The sequence below is a fragment of the Capricornis sumatraensis genome, chromosome 8 (assembly GCF_032405125.1).
Source record: "Capricornis sumatraensis isolate serow.1 chromosome 8, serow.2, whole genome shotgun sequence".
Taxonomy (NCBI): Eukaryota; Metazoa; Chordata; class Mammalia; order Artiodactyla; family Bovidae; genus Capricornis; species Capricornis sumatraensis.
In genome coordinates, this window is record NC_091076.1 from 9,333,078 (window position 1) to 9,359,910 (window position 26,833).

The 26,833-nt window shown below is 37.4% G+C and overlaps 1 protein-coding gene across 1 annotated transcript; it reads right to left on the reverse strand.

Moving 5' to 3' along the window:
* Nucleotides 1-1,565: 1,565 nt before the first annotated feature.
* LOC138082688 (organic anion transporter 7) lies at nucleotides 1,566-26,149 on the reverse strand. The gene is made up of 10 exons (XM_068975971.1): nucleotides 25,598-26,149; nucleotides 24,809-24,912; nucleotides 16,179-16,333; nucleotides 15,907-16,075; nucleotides 14,515-14,638; nucleotides 7,002-7,117; nucleotides 6,110-6,324; nucleotides 4,514-4,622; nucleotides 3,634-3,837; nucleotides 1,566-2,737 (listed from the first exon to the last, which is right to left on the reverse strand). Exons 1-10 carry the CDS (start codon nucleotides 25,997-25,999, stop codon nucleotides 2,677-2,679), a joined length of 1,659 nt encoding a protein of 552 aa, XP_068832072.1. The 5' UTR covers nucleotides 26,000-26,149; the 3' UTR covers nucleotides 1,566-2,676.
* Between the last annotated feature and the right edge of the window lie 684 nt (nucleotides 26,150-26,833).

Sequence of the window (26,833 nt, forward strand, 5' to 3'; positions counted from 1 at the left end):
CCCAGAGGGATGATATGTTTTTTTTATTATTACCACAGGTTATCTAAAGTGAAACAATAAACACTATATCTAGGAAGTAAAACATATTGACAGATGACAAATGGCAGCTCTGTAGTTGAGATATCCTCATATAAGAGTTTTTAGCTCCTACAGAGCATGCTGTGCAGACAATGGCTAATGGTGACTTAGCCTCTTAACCTCTGTCATGTGATCAACAGCAGCTCATGGACTCTGAACAAAGGGAACAAGGCTCAACTAATGTCTCTGAGTCTTCTGGAAAGAAAGATAATGTGTCCATGGGATGGTGAAAAATCAACCAACCAACCAACCAACCCCAGCTTTACTAAACTGCATGAGTGGTGACACAGACCAGCTCTCTAGTTTTCACATATTTCCTTTTCTTAGGTCCATCACAAGACTATATTCCATTCAATAACTTTGAGAAAATAAAGAGTCAATAACTTGTTAGCAAGGATACTGGTGGAAACCTCTTTCAGCAGAGATTTCCCTGCCATGTCTTTACATAAATCATCTGCTGTCCTATTATATCTGCACTGGCTTTATGCACCATGCCTGTTTAAGAACTTTTGACTAGACTTCATGATGCTATTTCTCAATAATTAATAGACTCGTTTTATATAAAAATTGCCAATTAAAATAAATAAAATGCAAAACCAATACAATATTGTAAAGTAAATAGCCTCCAATTAAAATAAATAAATTTATATTTAAAAAAGAAAAAAATAAAGATTAAAAAATACAAAAAAACAAAATGAAACAAACAAACAAAAATTGTCAAAAATTATATACAGCCTCCTGGCTTAGAAGGGCATGGTTGAAGGGTCTCTATTAAGGGGTGAAGTGAAGTGAAGTAACATCACTCAATCGTGCCCGACTCTTTGCATGGAAACAGAAGACTCCTATGTCTATATCTGTATAAGAAGCTAAGCTGTCAGATGAGAAGCCCCAGATTCCAACATCTCATTATGGTGTGAATGGTAAAGTTGCTGCACCCGAGTGTCCCTTGGGCCAGTAGTAACCTGATAATCTCTTTGAACAGACGACTGATAACCAGTGCAATCGTCCTTGTAATCACCTTATCACTTTGCCACTGAATATACTCCTAGAAGCTAAATAGCCCTGGTGTGGAAGACTTATGGAAATAACTTCCCAAAGTAACTGATTTGCAATTTTCACCAGCCTGGAGGGAATGAGGACTTTAAAATAAATCTTTTTTGATCATATAAAATAAAAATAAGATGCCACACCAGTACACATGGACTAATATCTGTCACATGTAGATTAATATCTGCTAATATCTAATTTTTTTTCATTTCGTCTGTGTATCCAAGATTCCTAGCACACTGCTTAATGACTTACATGCTGAATAAATTATTGCTGAATCAATGAAATATTTTTAAAGCTACTTATAATGACACAATTCTGTTTTACACAACTGTATGGCATATGTTATTTTCTAATTCAACCATCAATTTACAAATTTTCATTTACATTCTTTTGGAAAATAAAAGTTGGTATTTTATTTAGTTTGTGTGTCTTTAAATTCCAGTGGTTTTGTACATTTTCATAAATTTATTAGTCATAGGGTTTTTTCTTTTGAAAAGTATATGCCTTTTGACCATCTAATATTGAATTACATATTCTTTCAATGATTATTAGTATCTCACATATTAATAAGTAATCATTTTGAAAATTATTATTTGGTCTTTTTCCAGTTTATTTTTGATGACTGTACAATATTTTAAAATATTGCATTATCCTTTTAAAACTTAGAATATAGAAACTGATAAAGAAAATACAATATCATAAAGGTACTTTATCATTTTGGTGAATATTAATATTTTTCTAGATTTATCCCATAAGTTTTTAGAGTTTTGTCCAATAGAGGTTTTAAATGAGTATTTAGTCAAATATACCTATATTTAAACTGCTGGTATTTGTTTTTACTAATCAGAAAGTTTTCTTAATCCTGAGATTTTGTACCCACATCTTCTATTGAATAATGTGACTTAATTGTTCCATTCATCATTTTAAACATGTGGAGTACTTTTTCAAATTATTAGTCATTTATTTCCAAAGTTAATGATACTTATTACATAATCATTTATTTCCATCAGTGATTTATGCTGTCCCAGTTTCCAAATTTCAAGTGTTCTACATGCCACAAGCCTATTCTGGATGTCTTTTGAGTTATAAATGCATCTGCATCTCATTTCAGCATGTACTGCCTCAAACACTTGCACCACCTTCCCTCCATTAACTTCATTTTTTGAATCTTGCCTATTATAAACCTGTAGATAAATTTGTAACTATTTTTCAAGTTGTTCCCCTAATAATTATTCCATCAATGACTGTGCCATTAATTGGAACAGAATCAATGGTTTTTAATGCTGTTTTGTCTCTCTATCCAGAAACATACATGTTTTATTATGATTCCTTTAAAAGCATCATGACTTTCCTTAAACTTCATATTATGATCAGTCATAGGCATTTTGTATGTAGTTATTTAGAACTGCAATTGTAAATGAGGTCCATTTTCCTATTACATCTTTTTATTTATTTGTTTTCCAAATTTTACCAATATTTGGGAATGACCCCAATTTTTCTTTTTTATCTTGCTCTTTGATTAGCAGATAGTGCTTGGAATGGAATTCCTTAAAATTGTGTCACTTTCATGAAAGTACCGTCCGGCTTTGCTTTTCTTGAGTCTTTTCTCCTAGAGCAAATACAATGAAAACAACAAAAGAACAAGATTAAAAAACATGGAAAAGGCACCTATGCCTTAATTCTTTAGAGGAAATGGATTGTGTTGGTCTGTGAGTATTGATCAAAACACTGACACCTGTCCTGAGGATCTGAGTAAGTTTTGTGAAGAAAAAAGCCATGCTCCCAGGACAGGATCTGGGAAGGCAGCTTTGATATTGGAAACCAAGGTGATGGCTAACTGGGTCTTTGGAAGAGGCAAAGGAAGTATACAGAAGTTTCAAAATCCTTTCAAATTCTTGATCTTTTAAAAATACCAGTAATTACCATCCTTCTCATCTCTTTTTCAACACTTTCATTCCTAGTGAAAATCAGATGGTCTGAATCTCACAGGCAGCACAACATGACTCCTTCTCCTAAGATATATTGTCATCTTAGATAGAGGAGGGGCTCCTGCCCTCTCCTTGGTCTCCCTTAGGGACCTGCTTCAGTGATCAGGGCAGGTCACAGACCTACAGACACCAGTAATCTCAGAGAGCTTACTGCCCTCACTGGGCTGAGGGCTGCCTGGGCCTGAGGGGCAAGAATCTGATGTTTAAATCTGTGCATGTTTGTAGAACACCTTCAGGGATTGTTTATGTTAGAGTAGGGCACCTAATTTTGACTTCTTCATCACTAAACCTACTGGTGCCTACTGGTGCTGGTCTGGGTGATCCAGGGAGTCTTGGGGGAGTCTGAGGTCACTGTGGGGAGGGATGAGGCTGTAGCTAAAGTGAAGGCACTGACCACCTAGAGACATCTAGATATAAGCCTTCCCCTGGTGACAATGACCTTGTATGATGCCTTGGCCTTCTTAGCACAGACCTGTATCACATAGCAACTCTAAGGGACGACCAGGGGTTTACTCACTCCTTTTCCACATCCTGAATGGAGTCAGGTAGAGGCTTATTCTTGGTTTCAGGTAGAAGTGGGACAACAAGGCCACCAAGGATGCAGCAGACTCCATAGATGATCCAAGGCAGGTGGGAGGAATACACTGTTAAGATCATCAAGAGGGGAGCCAGGGCTGCCCCAATATTAGAAGCAATTCCCAAGAGTCCTGAAGCTGTTACCCTTGGAGTGAAAACAACAATACAAAAATAATCTGGTATAAATCCATACATGTAATATGAGATTTATTATTTTGCTTTGATTATGGGAGACCACATGGGGTTCCTAGGTGGAATTAGAGGTAAAGAACCTGCCGGTGTAAAGGACTCAGGTTCAATTCCTGAGTTGGGAAGATCCCCTGGAAGAGGGCATGGCAACCCATCAGTAGTCTTCCTTGGAGAATCCTTTGGACAGAGCAGCCTGGTGGACTACAGTCCATAGGGTCACAAAGAGTCAGGCATGACTGAAGCAACTTAGCATGCGTACAGGCATGGGAGACATCACAGCAGTATTTAGATACATAAGACTAATGATGTACTTTTACATTTAAAATATACTCATTTGCCCACAAATTTTTTCAAGTGCACGTGTTTTTTAAAAAGTCTTTGTTATTTAAAAATACTCTTTCCCACAGCACCTTAATGGCTCAGCAGATTATGGGAGATGATACATTAAAGGGCTTAACATGCCTAACAAAATTGAGAATTTGATTAAAATTTTGGCTTAATTTTTATTTATTAATACTACTTCAATCAATGCTTTTGATAATGATTCAGATTAGTTTTCTTCCTTCTATAAGTCTTAATTAGCTGGGAAAGGTCTGTTTTGACTCTGCTAGAGCTTTCATGAGCTTGTGTACCTGAGAACGGTGGGGATTAGTTCATTTCCATGGACAAAAGAACACATGAGCGTCATAGAAGAAACCGCTGTTCCCAAAGTTGACACAGCCATACGCAGGGTCTGCATTTCTGGAGGAGAAGATGAGTGAGACTCAGGAAATCTGAGCTGAAGAAATCAACATCTCCCAAATTATAAGTGAAAAAGACATAGTTGGAAACATTTGCATGTGTTAAATACACAGTGGGCTTCCCTGGTGGCTCAGACGCTAAAGCGTCTGCCTGCAAAGCGGGAGACCCGGGTTCGATTCCTGGGTTGGGAAGGTCCCCTGGAGAAGGAAATGGCAATCCACTCCAGCACTCTTGCCTGGAAAATACATAGTAGAGAAAATGCATGGAGTGGAGAATGTGCAGAGATTAATAGCTGAGGAATGTGACTTATCTGTATATTACAGCCTAAATGAGAATTTAAAAACCTGAGTATTTGAATCAACTGTATCTGCATACCAGAGATTTTAGAAGTTTCCTAAAGATAGAGGGGGGAACAAAATCCCAGAAAGGGTTTGCTTTCATTTATTCTGGCCAGTGTCTCCTCTGTCTTTCATGTATAACATAGGACTATCATATGAGCAATTATTGACAGATGTTAAGACTCATCAATATCCTTTAAAACTCATGTGTTTACACAATATTGCCATAGGGCTAGTAATGCAGTAGAGAATCATAAAAGAATGGGGCTCATGTTAATGGATAAGCTGGAAAATATCTTGATCTTAAATAATATTTTAAGATTCAAGAATAAGGACCTGTTTTAGGGGGAAAATAGACTTTGGAAACCTCTGAAAAGATGTTTCAGACAGTCAGTTTTCTATCCCATTAAAAAAAAAAATCATGAAAGTGTTACAACATTTGAGTGGGCTCTGTTGAAAGGCAGCAAATTTGCATTGATGCTGATATTCAAGATGGGATCCTGTATAAACACCAGTACACTGGAAGTTACCTGAAGCATGGTGACCATCTGGCTTCCCCTATTCATTGCATATGGTCATTCAACTTAGTAACATGGATTTTAAGAGAGGCTCTTAACAGCTTAATGAATTTTCCCCTATTCTACACATCTACTATGCTTGAAGGGAAGGGATTAAAAATACCTTGGAGTCAAGATGACAACCTAGAACCAGGTTGAAGTTATGGTGACCTAGTTCCGGACACATGAGTGGATACATAGAGTCAGGTAGTAAAGTGTCACTGACACTGTCATAATAGGAAAGAGACCAAACAGAGAAAGTGGCAGTATTGTGTCCTCACATGAGATACAATTTGATATATGACATAATATTACCATTTACAGTTACAAGTGTGATTGGCCAAAGGGTAAGTAATCAATTGCTGTCCCAGGTACCAATTACCAAACACATGTCAGATAGGATGAAGACAACTAGTTGTCTGAACTGTCTGAACTATTTTGCAGCCACTTAATGGCAGAATCTATCCTAAATCCTCAGACTGGTTTTGGAGAATCCTTAGAACCTAGCCTTCACTTCCTACTGGCTTCAGATTCTGTCTTCAAATACCTGGGGTAAGACATTTTCTTATTTCAACCTGTGCTCTTTTCTCACCTTGAGGCACAAATGTGATGGCCAGAATGGAGATTCCAAGAAGAAACAGGAAGAGTGTCTGGCTTACTTGACGGCCCAGGTGATTCAGTGCCAAAAAAGCAACATAATTGGCTGGGAGGTTGACTGCGCCAAAAAGAACTTGAGACAGGAAAACATTGTTTCCCATATACTGGAGGTGGAGAATCAGACCAAAAAATGACATGAAGTTTGCAAATCTGTGGTGAACAAAGATGAACAACATTTACCATAAGGTTTAGAGCCTTTGTCTTACAAATGATGATCATAACTACTAACCAAGCAGCCAGTAGTTGGTTCTAAAGTATAAAAACATGATAGGTTTTATGAAATATTTCCTCATACAGTGATGATTTTAAAATTATAAGATAGTTATATATTTGGAGCTCCTAATTATTGTTAAGTTTTGGAGGAGGATTTGGAGTATTTTTGTGGAGGACACATGATGGAACCTTCCAGGGATTTAGAGTTTTTCTGTATCTTTATCTGGGTGGTGGTTGCATATTTACATATGGAAATATTCATCAGGCTATGTATTCTTCTTCATTTTATGGTTTGTAATCTTACCTTAATTAAAATGAAAACAAACAAGTGAAGAGAGTTAAAGCCAACACTGTATCATGAGAACATCGGAAGTTCTTAGCCTCAGTTTCCAGTGATGAACTTGGTAGGGTGATATGATAAACAGAACTTTATGTTGTATACCTAGCTCTGGGTCAGTCTTTTCATAACCCTTTGACTATACAACACGACAGTTATCATTATGGCTTTTTCTCTGTTTTATCTCAGATCTGTTCCCACCATGTTACTCTTTTGATAAGGAATAGATTCATGTCTCCACTATTTTAACATCTCTCATGCACTGTGTGAAGCCCACCTCACAAAGGACAGGAGACAGATCCTTTTACGCAGGTTGGGTGTGCGGAACAAGTCAAACACAGAAGGCTTGATCTGTGCTGCCTCCAGCTCCTCCTGCATGGCAGATCTCAGGACCTTCAACAACAACAAACTGTTCAGTTGTCACACAGTGGTAGGTATTGTGAGGCCCCCAACAGAGGACAAGATAGACAACTTCCCTTTCTGTCTACTGGAAAATATAGTCATTGAAAATGCAATGATGGGTGTAAAAGTGATATGAATAGAGAATTGCTGAGTTAAAAGGGACTGAAGGAAATTATGTAGCAACAAAAATACTTAAACACAGGATTTGAGAGGGCTGCAGGGCATTAGAAAGGGATTATATGTCAGATATGCAGATAAGAAAGGGAATCATATCAGGCTTTCTTGGATAATTGTCCAAAGCTCTATTTGTGCCAGATGGGCATGAAAGACCTGGAAACTAAGCTTGGCTATTAGCTGGCTGTCCCTTGCAGAAAAACTGTTTATCTCAGGGAAAGAACATTTCCTGAGATTCTTTGTTTTGGTTCTTTGTTCAGTCACTTTTTGGGGAATTCTTGGCATGTTGTGCCTCCATGAATGAGATGCCTAGAGTTAAATCTGAGGACAAAATCAGGAGAGATCTTGGAGTAGGATGATTTATATTCAGAACTGGTTGTAATATGGAGTTACTTAATAGTCCTGCAATATGCTAGGTATATACCGTGAGAAATGTAATTAAATATTTATAAAACTCAATTCACATCAACAGCTCAATGAACATGAATTTGAGAAACTCCAAGAGATAGTGGAGGACAGAGAAGCTTGGAGTGCCACAGTCCATGGAGTTACAAAGACTTGGACACGACTTAGTGACCGAACAGCAACAACAACAACAACAAAAAGAACGAGTAGAGGAATCAGAGTAGGAGCAGAGGAGCAGAAAATAATAGCATTTCTCTCACAAGGATTTCCAGGGCCATACATGAGGCTATAAATGTGCCTATGGAATTGTATCCAATTTATCTCAGATACCTATTTATCAGTTATTCAAACAATATAGTCTTAATTCTTATCCCACCTCTACAAAGGAAAAAATACCATAAAGTCAATTGGAATAATTTCATGAGGAATTCAGGGAAGTGAAAAGCCACCTTAACTGAGAACCTACAAACGCAATGACATCCTTTCAGTTATAACCTGAGTAGCGAAAATATTGGACTTAGGCTTTTAGAAGAGAGGAGCAGGATTGCATCATGGATGATAATGTAAGTTTAGTTCAGTTCAGTCACTCAGTCGTGTCTGACTCTTTGCAACTGCATGGACTACAGCAGGCTAGGCTTCCCTGTCCATTACCAACTCCTGGAGCTTGCTCAAACTCATGTCCATTGAGTTGATGATGCCATCCAACCATCTTATCCTCTGTCATCCTTTTCTCCTCCTGCTTTTAATCTTTCCCAGGACCAAGGTCTTTTCCAATGGGTCAGTTCTTTGCATCAGGTGGCCAAAATATTGGAGCCTCAGTTTCAGCATCAGTCCTTCCAATGAATATTCAGGGCTGATTTCCTTTAGGATGGACTGGTTGGATATCCTTGTAGTTCAAGGGACTCGCAAGAGTCTTCTCCAACACCCAGTTCAAAAGCATCAATTCTTTGGTGCTCAGCTCCCTTTATAGTTCAACTTTCACATCCATACATGACTGCTGGAAAAACTAACTTTGACTAGATGGACCTTTGTTGGCAAAATGATGTCTCTGCTTTTTAATATGCTATCTAGGTTGGTCATAACTTTCCTTCCAAGGAGTAAGCATCTTTTAATTTCATGGCTGCAGTCACCATTTGCAGTGATTTTGGAGTCCCCCAAAATAAAGTCTGACACTTTGCAGATTTCTCAGGAGGCAGGTGAGGTGGTTTGGTATTCCCATCTCTTTCAGAATTTTCCACAGTTTGTTGTGATCCACACAATCAAAGGCTTTAGCATAGTCAATAAAGCAGAAGTAGATGTTTTTCTGGAACTCTCTTGCTTTTTCAATGATCCAGCAGATGTTGGCAATTCAATCTCTGGCCTTTTCTAAATATTCATACCACTCATAACACTATCCTGGATTAAAATGTGTGAAACAGCCCCTGTTTGAACCCTTACCCAGTTGTGTCCTGGAATCAGTGTGAAAATTCATAAAAGCCCTTTGCTAAATTTTTAGATGGTTTGTTAAGCAGTTACCATCCTGTTGGTGGCTTGAAACTGACTATGGTGGTAATATTCACATCACAGCAATTGATCAGCACCACAAATCTGAGATCTATGGCTTTTTTTCTTCCTGTAACTAAAGTGTTAAACATTTTCCAGCACATCTTGTATCTTGTACCTTGCCCCCGCCCTGTATCTGTAAGAGAATCATTTCAGGTTTGCTGTTGTTCAGTCACTCAGTTGTGTCGTACTCTCTGTGACTCCACAGACTGCAGCACTCCAGGCTTCCCTGTCCTTCACCATTACCCAGAGCTTGCTCAAACTCATGTCCATTGAGTCAGTGATGCCAGCCAACCATTTCATCCTCTGTAATCCCCTTCTCCTCCTGCCTTCAATCTTGCCCAGCATCAGAGTCTTTTCTAATGAGTCGGCTCTTTGCATCAGATGGCCAAAGTAGGGGAGTTTTAGCTTCAGCATCAGTCTTTCCAATGAGTATTCAGGATTGATTTTCTTTAGGGTTGACTGTTTTGATCTCCTTGCTGTCCAAGGGCCTCTCAAGAGTCTTCTCCAACACCACAGTTCAAAAACATCAACTGGGTAATGGTGTATGATCTTTTTAATTGTTGAATTTGCTTTTCTAACATCTTGTTGATGGTTTTTTCAACTATACTCTTCAGGAATGTTGGCCTATATTTTTTTCTTTTCTTTTCTCATGGTATCTTTGTTTCATTTTGGTGTCAGAATCATATTGGCCTGACAAAATGAATTTAGAAGGTTTTTCCATTTCTTTATTTCTATTTTTTAATTTTTAAATTTATTTATTTTAATTGGAGGTTAATTACTTTACAATATTGTACTGGTTTTGCCATACATCAACATGAATCCACCACAGGTATACAGAATAGACTTTAAATGAATGGATGAAAAAAGACATTCCATGAAAATGATAACCAAAACAGAGCAGGGAGAGTCACCTTGTATGGATAAAATAGACTTTAATTGAAAACTGTCACAAGAGTCCAAGAAGGTAATTTATAACGGCAAAAGGATCAATCTGACACAAATATATGACATATAACCTACAAAGACTGAATTGAGAAGAACTAGAAAGCCTCAATAGATGAATACCTAATAAACTGCATGAGGCAGTAATTAAAACTCCCAGAAATAAAAGCCTAATATTATATAGCATTACAGGTGAATTCTACCAAACATTTAAAGAATTAATATGAATCTTCTCAAACTCTTCCAAAAAATAGAAGATAGAAATCCTTATAAATTAATTTTGTCAGGCCACTATGATCCTAACAGCAAAGTGAGGCAAAGAAACCATAAGGAAAGAAAAGAAAAAAAAATACAGGCCAACATTCCTGAAGAATATGGTCAAAAAAATAAGCAACGAGATGTTAGCAAACCAAATTCAACAGCATATTGAAAAGATCATACACCATTACCATTACCAGTGGGCTTTATTCCTGGGATGCAAGGATGGTTCAGTACAAGCAAATAAATGTGACACACCAAAGTAGCAGAATGAAGGCTAAAGATCATATGATTCTCACAACAAACGCTGAAAATGCATTTGACAAAATTCAAGACACTTCCATGGCAAAAATTCTCAGGAAATTAAGTACTGAAGGAACTTCCATTAAAGGCCATGTATGAAAAGCCCACAGCTAACATCATACTCTGTGGTGAAAAGCTGAAACGTTTTCCTCTAAGATCTGGAACTAGACAAGGATCGCACTTCAGTTCAACATAGAATTGGAAGTCCTGGCCAGAACAATTAGGTAAGAAAAAAAATAAGGCATCCAAATCAGAAAGAAAGAAGTAAAATGATCATTTTTATAGACAACATGATCTTATTTGTAGAAAAACCTAAACACATATCCAAAAAGTTGTTAAAAGTGAATTCAGTTAATTTGCAAGATAAAAAATTAACATATAAAATCAGTTGTATTTTTATACACCAGCCACAAGCTATCTAAAAATAACATTACGAAGACAGTCTTATTTGCAATATCATCAAAAACAATAAAGCATTTAGGGATAAACTTAACCAAGGAGGTGAAAGACTTGCATATTGAAAACACTGAAGAAAGAAATTAAGGCAAATACTAGAAACTTAAAAGACATCCATGCTCATGGATTAAACAAATAAGTATTGTTAAGATGTCCATACAAAACAAAGCAATATGCAGATTCAATAAATCCCTGTCAAAATCCCATTGACATTCTCTACAGAAATAGAAAAAAACCCCTAAAATTCACATGGAAATACAGAAGACTCCCTGACAGTCAAAGCATTTTTGAACAGGAACAAAGCTGGAAGCATCACATATTCTTGTTTCAAAATATATGACAATGCCACAGTAACCAAGAGCATGATACTGGCATAAAGACATATAGACCGATAGAACAGAGTAGAGAGCCCAGCAATAGACTCATGCATATACAGACAATTGATTTCTGACAATTGTGCCAAGAATTCACAATGGGGACAAGATTGTTTTTAATAAATGGTGTTTATTAAAATTGGATATCTACATGCAAAAAGTGAAGTTGGAAACTTACCTTACACTATGCGCCTGTGGGTGACTCATGTCAATGTACGGCAAAACCACCACAATATTGTATAGAAATTATCCTCCAATTAAAATAAAGTAAGTTAAGAAAAATAAAAAATCAACTTAAATAGATTAAAGACTAAAAACCTAAACTGTAAAATTGCTAAAGAAAATATAGGAGAGAAGCTTGTTGATATTGGTCTTGGCAATGATTTTTTGGTTCTGACACCAAAAGAACAGGTAATAAGCAAAAATGTACAAATGGTACTATATCAAACTGAAAAGCTTTTAAAAAGTTAGGAAATAATTGACAAAATGAAAAAGCACCTGCAGACTAGAAGCAAATATTTGCAAGCCATGTGTCTTATAGAGGGTTAATATCCAGAATATATAGGAAACTCCTACAACTCAGCAGTGGAAAACCCAAATAACTCAATTAAAGTTCTGTGTAGTCAAAGCTATGGTTTTTCCAGTAGTCATGTACAGATGTGAGAGTTGCATTATAAAGAAGGCTGAACAATGAATAACTGATGCTTCAGAAAATGCTGGATATGACTCTTGATGAGTCCCTTGGACAGTAAGGAGATCAAACTAGTCAATCCTAAAGGAAATCAACCCTAAATTTTCATTGGAAGGACTGATGCTGAAGCTCCAATACTTTGGCCACCTGATGTGAAGAGCTGACTCATTGGAAAAGATCCTCATGCTGGAAAAGATTGAAGGCAGGAGGACAAGGGTATGGCAGAGGATGAGATGGTTGGATGGCATTACTAACTCAATGGACATGAGTTTGAGCAAACTCCAGGAGATAGTGAAGGACAGGGGAGCCTGGTATGCTGCAGTCAATGGGCTTGAAAAGAGTTGGACATGACTTCACAACTGAGCGGCAACAAAAAATGGGCATACAAACTGAATAGACATTTCTGCAAAGACCACATACAAATGGCCAACAGGTACATTAAAAAATGCTTGACATCACTAATTGTTAGGGGAAGGCAAATCGAAATTATGAGTTACCACTGCACACCAGTTAGAATGGCTATTATTAAAAAAAGTAATAAGTATTGGTGAAGATGTGGAGAACAGAGTATCCTTGTACACTGTTGCTGGGAATGCGAAATGCTGTGACCACTATGGAAACAGTATGGAGGTTCCTCAAAAAATTGAGACTAGAACTAGTATATTATCCTGTAATCCTTCTTTTGGATATACATTCAGAGGAATTGAAATCAGGATCTTGAGGAAATATCTGCCCTCATATATTCATTGGATCATTATTCCCAATAGCTAAGATATGGAAACAAATGTCCATCCATGGATGAATAGAAAAGGAAAGTGCCATCTATATATGTGCAAAATGGTATATTATTCAGCAATAAAAGTAAGGAAATTTTGCCATTTGTCACAGTGTGATTAACCTAGAGGATATTATGCTACAAAAAATAAGCCATGTGCAAAAGAACAAATACTACGGGATATCACTTATACAAGTAATCTAAAATAGTTAAACTCAAAGAAGCAGAGAGTTTCTGAATAGTGCTTGCCAAGTGTTGGGGGTTGTGAGAAATGGGGCAATATTGATCATAGAGTACAAAGTTTAAGTTGAGCAAGATAAATCAATCCTAAAGAACTCTACTCTATAGCATTGTGTCTAGGGTTATAATACTGTACTGTGCACTCAAAATTTGCTGTGATGGGAGGTCTTATATTGTGTTATCACAAAAAATAATAAATAAAGAAGCATGGAGAAAGTTTTAGGAGGTAATGGATATGTTTATTGTATGAACTGTGGTGATGATGTTCAGATGTATACTAACTTGCAAATCCATCAAGTTGTACATTAAATAGGTACAGCTCTTTGTATGTTAAAACCTCAATAAAGTGGTTTCAAAAAATTGATCAGATGTGCCAATGAGTAAATTTGCAGAAATGTTTTATTGTTCTTGTTTGACTGTCTAGCCCCTAACCTCTTTTTCCTATTAACAAGGACAGATGATTTCTCCTTGTCTCTATTAGCATTCTTTCCATTCTCGTATCATTGCAAACAAACAAAGTTAATAATGGGCTTCCCCCATAGCTCAGTTGGTAAAGAATCCACCTGCAATGCGGGAGGCCCTGGTTCAATTCCTGGGTTGGGAAGATCCACTGGAGAAGGGATAGACTACCCACTCCAGTATTCTTGGGCTTCCCTGGTGGCTCAGCTGGTAAAGAATCCGCCTGCAGTGTGGAAGATCTGGCTTCAATCCCTGGGTTGGGAATATCCCCTGGAGAAAGGAAAGACTATCCACTCCAGAATTCTGGCCTGAAGATTTCCAGGGACTGTATAGTCCATGGGGTCTCAAAGAGTCGGACACGACTGCTTTTCACTTTCACATACACTTTTCTGCATGGTCACTAAGTTGCCCTTCTTGCCTTACCATCTTGACAAAAGAGCCATTGGAATGTTAATTGGAAAGAAATGGATTCGTTGTTTTTTTTTTTTTTTTACTTTCTCTAACACAAAGGGCGGCGAATACACAGTCTTTACAATCATACATACGAAGTGCTTTCTGCCTTTGTTGAGTGATATATCTGCATTCAGTCCCTTCAGCATCATCATGCTCTCTCTTAATAGTCACTCAAACAATGTGAGCGCTATTGAAGACCAGGACAATAAGCTAAGTAGACCCCAATCACACCTGTGTTCCCACCCTTTATTCACTTGGACACCGACTAGAGTGTATGTCAGGTTACGTCATCCCAATCCCCTCTCCTGTTCACCTCCATAGTTAGGGAGTCTCCAGCATTCTTCCTTCCATTCCTGTGCGCAGCTTTTTTAAGTTCCTTTAAGCCCTCCTCGGGTCTGTTGGTGATAATCAGCCACCGAGCAGACTCTGCCAGCCACCTGATCAAAGAAGAAAACAGAGCTGTAACCAACTCTCATTTCCTCGTTTTTTTCACATACCTTTTTTTTCCTGAAATACCTCTTCCCTCCCATCTAATACCTATCTCTTGTTTTGTTACACCAGAAAATATAGTGCATATTCTCTCGTACCATAGCTAGGAGCTTTCCTGATAGTTAAGTTGATAAAGAACCCACCTGCAATGCAGGACAGCCTGGTTTGTTTCCTGGGTTGGGAAGATCCTCTGGATAGCCTACCCTCTCCAGTATTCTTGGGCTTCCCTTAAGGTTCAGCTGGTAAAGAATCCATCTGCAATTCGGGAGACCTGGGTTCGATCCCTGGGTTGGGAAGATCCCCTGGAGAAGGGAAAGGCTATCCACTCCAGTATCCTGGCTTGGAGAGTTGCAAAGAGTCAGACATGACTGAGCGACTTTCACTTTCACCATAATTAGGAAACGGTGAAGATGACCTCTATGTTCAGAGACCTTTACTGCCAGAATATAGACTTGGAGTCATAGTGTTCCCTTCCTATTATTCAGAGGGATAGTATCAGTTTTAGCAAATAAAATAGTGTGTTTAGTTAAATTTGAATTTAGATTAACGGTGAATATGAGTAAACCTTGAGTACCACTACATCCCATGCAGTATTTTGTACATATACTAACAAGTATTTGCTGTTTATTTGAAATTTTACTTTAACGAGACACTATATTTTTATCAGGTTAGTAAATAAAAATACAGAAAAGTAGTGAAAGTGTTAGATTTTAGTCGTGCCCAACTCTTTGCGACCTTTGGACGGTAGCCCTCCAGGCTCCTCTGTCCATGAAATTCTCCAGTCAAAAATACTGGAGTGGGTAGCCATTCCCTTCTACAGGGGATATTCCTGTTCTAGGGATCAAACCCGGGTCTCTTGCATTGCAGGCAGATTATTTACCATCTGAGCCACCAGGGAATCCCAAATAAAAATACAGAACTCTCAAGTAAGTAGAAATTTCATGTAAACAATGAGTGATTTTTAGTGTAACTAGGCTCCGTTCAATATTTGGGGTTATTATATGAAAATTTCATGTTTTATCTAAAATTCACATTTACCTGAACGTCCTTGATATTATCTTGTAACACTAACTGTTCTACTTCTTTAATTGTACACAGGGCACAGATTAGTTAAGCATGTGTTCAAATATTGACTAAGACCAATCAGAATTCTTGCATCCTAACTCCAGGTACCTTGGATCTAGAATCTTCTCAGATAAAGAAAGAAATTTTATACCTTGAGGAGAGAAAGAAGACAAATAATGGTACAGAAAACACCAGCTGAAGGGTGCTCCAGTCTCTAATGGCAAAAGCGAGTCCTCCCAGGATGATCTTGCCCAAGCAAGCAGCACAGATGGACAGGGTCATTCCCATGACTTGGAATCGGGGCACTGTCCATTCTACAACTGAAAGAAAACACAAACAGGATCTTGACTTTAGACAAAGTTAGAATTTAAAAAATAAAATTTAAGGCTTGGAAAATGTCAAAGACCCAAAGTTTTGACTTACTAAGAACAATACAATTTGTCAGGATGCTCATGGTAGAAAACCCAGCCAAGAAGCGTAGTGAGCAGTAAATGAGGTAGGTGGGAGCAAAGGCTGCACTGGTGTCAGCAATGGCAAGCTGGAGCAAACAGCATCTGAAAATTAACCTCCTCCCAAACCTGAGAAATGGAAACAGGTTAGATACAGTAGTAGTAACAACAGTATAGTAGAAATGAAAAGAAAAAAAAATGAATACACACTTGGAAATTTAGGGGATGATTTCTAATTTTCTTATTTTTATTTTATTTTATTTTATTTAAATTTTATTTTTACTTTATTTTACTTTACAATACTGTATTGGTTTTGCCATACATTGACATGAATCCACCACGGGTGTATACGAGCTCCCAATCCTGAATTCCCCTCCCACCTCCCACCCCATATCATCTCTCTGGATCATCCCCATGCACCAGCCCCAAGCATCCTGCATCCTGTATCGAACATAGACTGGCACTTCGCTTCTTACATGATAGTATATATGTTTCAATGCCATTCTCCCAAATCATCCCACCCTCTCCCTCTCCCTCAGAGTCCAAAAGTCTGCTCTTTACATCTGTGTCTCTTTTGCAGTCTTGTATATACAAGGGTTGTCATTACCATCTTTCTAAATTCCACATATATGTGTTAATATACTGTGTTGATGTTTCTCTTTCTGGCTTACTTCACTCTGTATAATAGGCTCCAGTTTCATCCATCTCAATAGAACTGATTCAAATGTGTTCTTTTTTATAGCTGAGTAATATTCCACTGACTATATGTACCACAACTTCCTTATCCATTCATCTGCCGATGGACATCTAGGTTGCTTCCATGTCCTAGCTTTGTAAACAGTGCTGCAATGAAATTTTGTTGTGATATAATTGAAATACAGCACTGGACAAGTTTAAGGTATACAGGATAATGATTTGCCTTATGTCATGAAATGATTATCACAATAAATTTAGTGAACATTCATCATCCCATATAGATGCAAATTTAAAGAAAGGGGAAATTTTTTTTTCCCTTTTTGAGTGTGATGAGAACTCAAGATTTATTATCTTAATAGCTTTCATATATAAAACGCAGCCATGTTAATTATATTCATCATGTTATACATTGCATCCCTAGTACTTATAACCAAAAGTTTCTACCTTTTGACTGCTTTCATCCAGTTTCCCCTCTTTTCACGTCTGCCTCTGGTAACAAAGCTTCCTGTGAGTTTGTTTGCTTTTGGAGTCTAACTGACCTACAATACTAGGTTAGTTCCTATTACACAACATAGTGATTCAGTATTTCTATACATATCAAAATGGTCACCATGGTAAGTCTAGTTTGTCACCATACAAAGATATTACATAGTTAATGACTGTACTCCCCACACTGTACATTTCACACCCTTGACTCATTTATTGCACACCTGGAAGTTTAAACCTCTTAGTCTCCCTCATCTATTTTTTCCCCTACATCCCTGTCCCTCTAGAACCGCCTGTGTGTTCTCTTTATCCGTAACTATTTCTGTTTGGTTCATTGTTTTCTTTTTATATTGCACATATTGGTGAAGTTGGCATTTGTCTTTCTCTGTCTGAATTGTTTCACTCAGCATGATACCCACTAGGTGCATCCATGTTGTCACAAATGGCAAGGTATCATTCTTTTTCATGGCTGAGAAATATTCCATTTTAGGGCTTCCCAGGTGGCACAGTGGTAAAGAACCTGCCTGCCAATGCAGGAGCTGCAAGAGATGTGGGTTTGATCCCTGCGTTGGGAAGATCTCCTGGAGCAAGAAATGGTAACCCATTTCAGTATTATCACCTGGGAAATTCCATGGACAGAGGCCTGGAGAGCTACAGTCCATGGGTTTGCAAAGAGTCAGACATGTTTTCTCAATACTGGTTCCTGAGGAGGGCCTTCTTTTTCTATTGTATATTCTTTAATTGCCCATATACATGTGATGAGTTTGTTTCTGGGCTTTCTATTGGGTTCCATTGATCTGTGTGTCTGGTTTTGAGCTCGTATAAAACCTTGATTACTGTATCTTTGTAGTGTAGCTTGAAATCAGAAAGCATGATACTCTAGCTTTGTGCTTCTTTCTCAGGATTGCTTTGGCTATTGAGGGGTCTTTCATGCTTCCATATAAGTTTTAGAATTATTTATTCTATTTCTGTAAGAAAGAACTTTGGTAATTTGATAGGGAGTGCATTGATTTTGGGCATCACCTTGGGCAGTATGTTCATTTTAGCAAAATTTATTCTCTAATCCTTGAGGACAGTTTATCTTTCCTCTTTTGTTGTTGCCTTCCATTTCTTTCATCAATGACTAATAGTTTTCCAAGTACAGATATTGTACCCCTTCATTTGGGCTTATTCCTAGGATTTTTATTCTTTTTGATGCAACTATAAATGGGATTGCTTTCTTAATTTTTCTTTCTGATTGTTAGTGTATACATTGTTAGTATATAGAAATATAACTGCTTTCTGTAAATTAATTTTATATCCTGCTGCTGCTGCTGCTGCTAAGTTGCTTCAGTCATCTCTGACTTTGTGCGACCCCATAGATGGTAGTGCACCAGGCTCTGCCATCCCTGGGATTCTCCAAGCAAGAACACTGGAGTGGGTTGCCATTTCCTTCTCCAATGCATGAAAGTGAAAAGTGAAAGGGAAGTCACTCAGTTGTGTCCGACTCTTCGCGACCCCATGGACTGCAGCCTACCAGGCTCCTCCGTCCATGGGATTTTCCAGGCAAGGGTACTGGAGTGGGTTGCTGTTGCCTTCTCCTTATATCCTGCAACGTTGCCAAATTCATTGATGGGTTCTAGTAGCTTTTTGGTAGCATCTTTAGGATCTTCTGTGTATGGTGTCATGTTATTTAAAAACAGTGACAGTTTTACTTCTTCCTTTACAATTTGGATTCCCTTTCTTTCTTTTTTTATTTGATTGTTGTGGCTAGGACTTCCGGTACTATGTAAATAAAAGTGAATAAAAGAGGTGGGAGAAGGTGTCCTTGTCTTGATCCTGATATTACTGGGAATGCTATCAATTTTTCACCATTGAGGATGATGTTAGTTAACTCTGGGCTTGTCACATATGACCTTTATTGTGTTGAGATATGTAACTTCTTTGTTGAGACCTTTTATCATAAATAAATGTTGAATTTTTCACGGTTTTTCCGCATCTATCAAGATGATCATATGATTTTTATTCTTCAGTTTATTAATGTGTTTTATTACATTGATTGATTTGCAGATACTGAACCACTGTTGCATCTCTACCCTGGGATAAATTCCACTTGATCATGGTGTATGATCCTTTTAATGTATTATTGATTTTTTGTTCTGATATTTATTATTTTTTTCTTTCTGCTAGCTTGGAGTTTTGTTTGTTCTTCTTTTTAGTTTCTTGAGGTATAAGGTTTGGTTATTATTTGAGATTTTTCTTGTTTTCTGAGGTAGACTTGTATAAATTTCCTCTTGGTACTACTGATTCCCATAGATTTTGGATTGCTGTGTTTTCAGTTTTACTTGTTTCTAGGTTTTTTTTTCTTTTTCCTTCTTTGATATACTCAATGAACCATTAGTTATTTAGTAGCCTTTGTTTCAGAGAAGGCAATGGCACCCCACTCCAGTCCTCTTGCCTGGAGAATCCCATGGACGGAGAAGCCTAGTAGGTTGCAGACCATGGGGTCGCAAAGAGTTGAAAACGACTGAGCGACTTCACTTTCACTTTTCACTTTCCTGCATTGGAGAAGGAAACGGTAACCCACTCCAGTGAGAATCCCAGGGATGGAGGAGCCTGGTGGGCTGCCGTCTATGGGGTCGCACAGAGTCGGACACGACTGAAACGACTTAGCAGCAGCAGCAGCAGCAGCCTTTGTTTAACCTCCAAATCCTTGTGTTTTTGGCAGTTTTTTTCTTGTAGTGGATTTCCACTCTCATAGTATTGTGGTCAAAAAAGAAGCCTGATAGGATTTCAATTTTCTTAAGTTTACTAAGACTGGTTTTGTGACCTCTCATATAACTTATCCTGGAGAATGTTACATGTGTACTTGAAAAGAATGTATATTCTATATTTTGATGAGCTAATCTATATATACATATGTACATATATATATACACACATATATAAAGACCATCTGGTTTAATGTGCCATTTAATCCCGTTATTGATTTTCTGTCTGGATGATCTCTCCATTGGTATAACCAAGGTGCCGAAGTCCCCTATTATTATTGTGTCATGTCAGTTTCTTCCTTTATGTCTGTTAATATTTGCTTTACGTATTTAGGTGCTCCTAATTTGGTGTTTTTTAAAAAACTTAATTTTTAGAGCAGTTTTAGGTTGACTGCAACAATGAAAGGAAGATACAGAGATTTCTCAATATACCCTGCCCCTACTCATGCAGTGTCCCTACCTTCTTGCACCAATAGACACATTTGATGCAACTAATGAACCTACAATGATATGTCATTATTTTCCAAGGTTCATTAGGAATACATTAGGATACACTCTTGCTATTGTACATTCTATGGGTTTTGACAAATGTGTAATGACATGTGCCCACTGTTACAGTGTCATAAAGAGTAGTTTCACTGCCCTAAAATACCTCTGTATTCTGCCTATTCTTTTATTTTCCTCCTGTGTGTGCTGTGTGCTTAGTTGCTCAGTCATGTCTGACTCTTTGTGACCCCATGGACTGTAGCCTGTCAGGCTCCTCTGTTCATGGGGATTCTCCAGGCAAGAATACTGTAGTGGGTTGCCATGCCTTCCTCAGGTGGATCTTCCCAATGTAGGGATAGAACTCAGGTCTCCCACATTGCAGAAGGATTCTACCATTTGAGCCACCAGGGAAGCCCTGTTTTCCTCCTATCTATCACTTATCATTTTACTGTTTCCATAGTTTTATCTTTTCCAGAATGTAGTTGGACTCATACAGTATGTACACTTTCCCGATTAGCTTCTTTCACTTTGCAGTATATATCTAAAGTTCTTCCATATCTTTTCATGGCTTGATAGTTCATTTCCTTTTAGCATTGAATAAGATCCTATGGCTTGATGTACCACAATTTATTTATGTATGCATTTGCTAAAATAAATGCATTTATTCATGCATTCATCTTCTAAGTTTTAGCTTAGGAGATATGAATAAGGCTGCTATGAACATCCCTGGGTAGGCTTTGTGTGGACATAACTTTTCAGCTCCTTGGTAATTACCAAGGAGTATGATTCCCAGATTATTTGGCAAGAATGTGCTCAATTTTGTAAGAAACTGTTAATATGTCTTCAAAAGTGGCTATATCATTTTACATTCCCATCAGCTATGAATAAGAGAGAGTTCCTTCTGCTCTACACCTTTGCATTTGATGTGTATCTATCTATCTATCGTCTATCTATCTATCTATATTTGTCATTCTAATAGGTATGTAGTAGTATATCATTGTTTTAGTTTGTATTTCCCTAAAGATATATGTTGTGGAGCATCTTTTCATATGTTTATTTGCCATCTGTACAACTTCTTTGGAGATGTCTTTCAAATTTTCTGACTATATTTTAATTAGAATGTTCATTTTTCTTTAAGAGTTCTTTGTATGCATATGCCTATGGCTGATTCATGTTGCTATATGGCAGAAATCAACACAATGTTGTAAAGCAATTATCCTCCAATTAAAAATAGATAAATAAATTTCAAAAAGAGTTCTTCGTGTATTTTGGTTAATTATTCTTTTTCAGGTATCTTTTTCAAGTATATTTTCCCAGTTTGTGGTTTGTCTTCTCATTCTTTTGGTTATATTTCTTTTTGTGCTGTGTGTGCTAAGTCACTCAGTCATGTCTGACTCTTTGCAGTCCCATGGATTGTAGCCCTCTAGGTTCCTCTGTCCATGGGGATTCTCTAGGCAAGAATACTGGAGTGGGTTGCCATGCCCTTCTCTAGGGGATCTTCCCAATCCAGGGATTGAACTCAGGTCTCCCACACTGCAAGTGGTTCTTTACCATCTGAGCCACTAGGGAAGCCTCATATTTCTTTTTAGTTGTAGTATAATACATAAAATATGATTGGCTATTTTAACCACTTTTGATTATATTGGTCACTCACTGGTATTACATTCATGATGTTAGGCAACCATCATCACTATCTACTGCCAAAACTTTTCAAAATCCTCTGTAGAAACTTTGTACCCATTAAGCAATAACTCCTCATTCCTTTTTCTCCCCAGCTTCTGGTATCTCTAATTTGCATTTTCCTTCACTAATTTTCCTAGTCTATATATTTTATGTAAGTGGGATCATAAATATTTGTTATATTTTGTCTGTCATTTTACTTTACATGTTTTCATGGTCCTACAAGTTTTAGCATGATATACAGAACTTTATTTCTTTTTATGGCTGTACATATCACATTTTACCCATTTATCTGTTGATGGATATGTGTAGTTTTCACCTTTTGGCTATTGTGAATAATGTTGCAATGACATTGTTTTATAAGCTATTTGTTTGAGTCCCTGTTTTCAACTCATCTGATTTTATACCTAGCAATGAAATTGTTAGGTCATATGGTTTCTCTAAATTTAATTTTTTGAAGACTCCAAAAGTATTTGTCATAGTGGTGGTACCAATTTACCTCCCCATCAACAATGTACAAGATTCCAGTTTTACTACATCCTTGTGAAAGCATGTTATTTTCCTTTTTTTTTTTGGATTATAGCAATCCTAGTACGTGTGAAGTGGCATTTTATTGTGGTTTGACTTACATTTTTAAAATGACATCATGTTGAGCATCTTTTTATATGCTTATGCTCCATATATATTACTGTATAAAGGAAATGTATATTCAAGTCTTTTGCTCATTTAAAAATTGAGTTCTTTGTCTTTTTATTTTTATTTTTACTTTATTTTACTTTACAATTCTGTAGTGGTTTTGCCATACATTGACATGAATCCTGTAAGAGTTTTTATATAGTCTGGATATTAAACCTTATTCCATCAGTCTATTCACCTATCTTTATTCTCTATATATGATTTACAAATATTTTCTCCCATTAAACACGTTATCTTTTCACTTTATGGATAATACCCTTTGATGTGCTGAAGTTTTTAATTTTGATGAAGGCCCACCTATTTATATCTTCTTTTATTACTCACACTTTTGATGTTATATCTAAGAATCCATTGTCAAACCCAAAGTCAAGAAGATTTACCCCTGTTTTCTCCTAAGAGTTTTATGGTTTTAGGTCTCTTATTAAAGTTGCGAATCCATTTTGTGTTAATATTTGCTATGGTTTTATGTTTACTTGCATCTTTTGCGTGTGTATGTCTAATTGGCACTGTTCCATTTGCTAAATGGCATATTTTATCCACTAAACAGGCTTGGAAACTTTTTCAAAAATCAGTCAGCATAGATATATTGTTTAATTTTTATTTCTGCAAGGTAAACAGTTCTGTGTAACTGAGCTGTTAGAAATGAACACTCTGACTCTGAACACTTTTATATAGTATGTATAATCTAACAGTTCTGCATTACTGAATGGATCAATGGAATAATGCTTCATATCCAGACTTCTCTTGTGGCTCAGCTGGTAATGAATCTGCCTGCAATGTGGGAGACCTGGGTTCAATCCCTGGGTTGGGAAGATCCCCTGGAGAAGGGAAAGTCTACCCACTCCAGTATTCTGGCCCGGAGAATTCCATGGATTATACAGTCCATGGGGTCGCAAAGAGTCAGACACGACTGAGCAACTTTCACTTTCACTTTCATATGTATTACAGAACTGTTAGAAATGAACACCATGACTCTGAACACTTTTATAAGGTACCTTTTTAAATAATCTTACCTTTTATAAGATCTTACACTCAGAATTCATGATTTTCAGCTGAGATAATAGATGACATAATGCTAGTAGATGGTAAGGAGCACCTTAATTCCCCATACCCTTTAGAGAAGACAGACTTGGGTGGTTGGTGGAATTGGCTGGGTTGTCTAATTCAGAAGTACACTGTCAGGTACAGGATACTTCCATTTCTAAGACCACAAATTGTGACAGAAGTTGTCATTAGATTAATTCCCCTAAATGGTTGAAAATTTTATGTTTATTGTAGTGTTTTAGAAAAATAAAAATCAAGGCCACTGAAATACTTTTTTTATACACCACCAAGATACAATGCTATGTATAACACAGGATTCATAGGAATGTCTAACAGCATATTTGAGAGATAAGGACATGATAACCGTACTCTAAAAATCCACAAGCATTCAGATAAGAGAGGTCAGGAGGGAGTGAACACAGGTTGAATCTCATGACGTGAAACATCTTCCTCTCTGTTCCCATAGGAACCTCTTTTTTTATCTTTATAAGCTATGATGTGGCACCTCTGCTCCAAACCTCATCCTAAAACTGCTCCCATGTCTGATGGAGATGTTGTTTCTGTATCCCATACACAACGCTCACAGCTGATAAAATAGCACTCACCACACTGACAGTAATTCTCCATTTGTTTGTGTTTCTAGATCCCTGGGGACTAAGGAAGCCCCAGGACAGTGTAATTTGCAATAAATATTTCTTAATGGAAGAATATTTATGAGTTCTTGAAAATACCTGAGTAAAGAGAGCTGTGATTCAGAGACACTCACCTGTCTGATAAATGGCCATATACGATGCTTCCCACCAGCATTCCAGCCATGAATAAGAATTTGGCCATTGATTTTAGTGATTGAGATTCACATACCAGGTCCCACTGGAAGAGAAAGAAAGCAGCAAAGGAGAGCTCCATGATTTATAACCTCTCAGTAGAAACCTGATTGAAGCAGTTTAAACAATTCGCATGGTTGCTTATTTTATTCCCTTTTCCCTCTCCAGCTTCCTTTTTTACATTAGCTGATTTTTACTATTCAGGTCTCAGCTTAAATATAGCTTCTTTTAGGAAGCCTTCTCTAAACCTGTTAGATTTAACAATGCCTTGTTTTGTTCCATATTAAGTGGTCCTCAATCTTGGCCATAGTGTGCAATATTTGAGGGCCTTAAAAAGTTTCCTGATGCTAGAATTTTATCACAGATCTTCTTATATGGCTGCTTTGGGATACAGTGCTTGGAGGTTTCCATCAGTATCTCTGATATTTCTAATTTACAAGCAAGGCTGAACATTAATGATCTTTTAAACACATCACATAAATTACTTTCTTAATCTTAGGTCTTCCTAACGATAAAAGCCATATAATAGCAAGGTCACATCTGTTTCTGAGTTCATCAAATTTATTAAATATATAGTTGTTTGGCATTCAATAAAGAAGTAATTAATATTTGCTGAAAGATTGAAGAATGAGCACCTAATAGTGACTAAAAAGGCTAGAAACTTATTGGTTACTCAGTTACCCTTAAAGACTCAGATCATGTACTCACAAGATGTAAATGAGGCCTCTTACCTTAGTCACAATAGTGGAGGTGAAGATGCTTTGGTCATACACCCAGCCGTCCACACAGGACTCTGTGTCCAGGTCAGTTATGTTGGGGAAGGTCCCGTTCAGGTTAAGGAGCTGCCACTGGGGGCGGCTGAAGCGACGACACTTCTCTGGCCTCAGGTTTGAGTCCAGTGGGATGGAGATTCTCAGGAGGGCATCAGGGCTGAGGGTCCTAGTGTCATTAGCAGAGTCAGTGTTATTGTCGAGAATGTGGACCCAACAGTGATGACCAGGGATGGCTGCAGTGAAGTTCTCCAGTAGAATATGAGGGTAGGTGATGAGGCTGGAGATACAAAGGAAAAGCATCTGAAGGATCTGGAATCTCCCCAGGCCTCCAACTTGATCCAGGAGGTCCTGAAAGGCCATCGAGGCTGAGCAGTGATCCCCAAGTGGAAGCAAAATGACTATTTAGAGGAGTTCAAAGAGAGGAAAACTTTCACTATGTCACACACTAAGTGTGTATTGATCCTGATCTCAATGTTAGCTCAGTGGGTCCTGGGTCACCTCCACAGCAAGGGCATGGAAGCAGTTCTCCAGCTTGTTTCGGGATCAGGTTGGTAACTGTTTTCTTTAAAGTCACAGAGAAATACTTTGCTGAGATGCTTCCAGTAATTGACAAAACTGTTTAAAGGTCTACTCTGTGAAAATTCTTTTTGTCAGCAGTGCCCCAAAGTGGCATTGGACTTTGAGCGCCACATCTGTAAATAAAATAAAATAAACCTGCTGCATGGTTTGCAGTCTGTTTCAGAACATGTCATTTGCCAGACTAGAAAGTGAAATGTTATTTTACTGTAAAAATTACTGAAAGTAGGTGTTTTGCTTGCTTAGTATTGAATTTTCATTAAAAAAGTTAATGAATAGTCCTGAGTTAATTTATAGCAAGTGAAATATGGTACAATATTTTTCTTTTGGTAAATGATATTATTCTGCTTCAAGTCAAATCAAACCATGAATTCCTGTTGAAAATAAAGTACTTGAAATGGGGTCAGGACAGGTAATGATGCAGGACAGAGGGATAAGCCAGTGGTTAGTGTGTTTACCACTTTATTTGTTACAGGCTTATTGATTCACTCAGATAACATTTGTGAGGATGTTTTGTGTTCTAGAAATATGGCAGTGTGTAAGATAAGGTCTTCAAGTGTAAGACTGTGGTGAGTAAGAGAGAGGTACTTCCATCATTTATTGTTATTTGATTTTGAT

Bases quoted from the DNA above. Each gene is read 5' to 3' on its own strand.
- LOC138082688 (XM_068975971.1), bottom strand. From the start codon at position 25,999: ATGGCCTTTCAGGACCTCCTGGATCAAGTTGGAGGCCTGGGGAGATTC. The intron at 16,076-16,178 runs GTAAGTCAAAAC...GTTTTCTTTCAG, and splicing joins GACAAATTGTATTGTTCTTA to TTGTAGAATGGACAGTGCCC. The intron at 3,838-4,513 runs GTACACAAGCTC...TTTCACTCCAAG, and splicing joins CTAATCCCCACCGTTCTCAG to GGTAACAGCTTCAGGACTCT.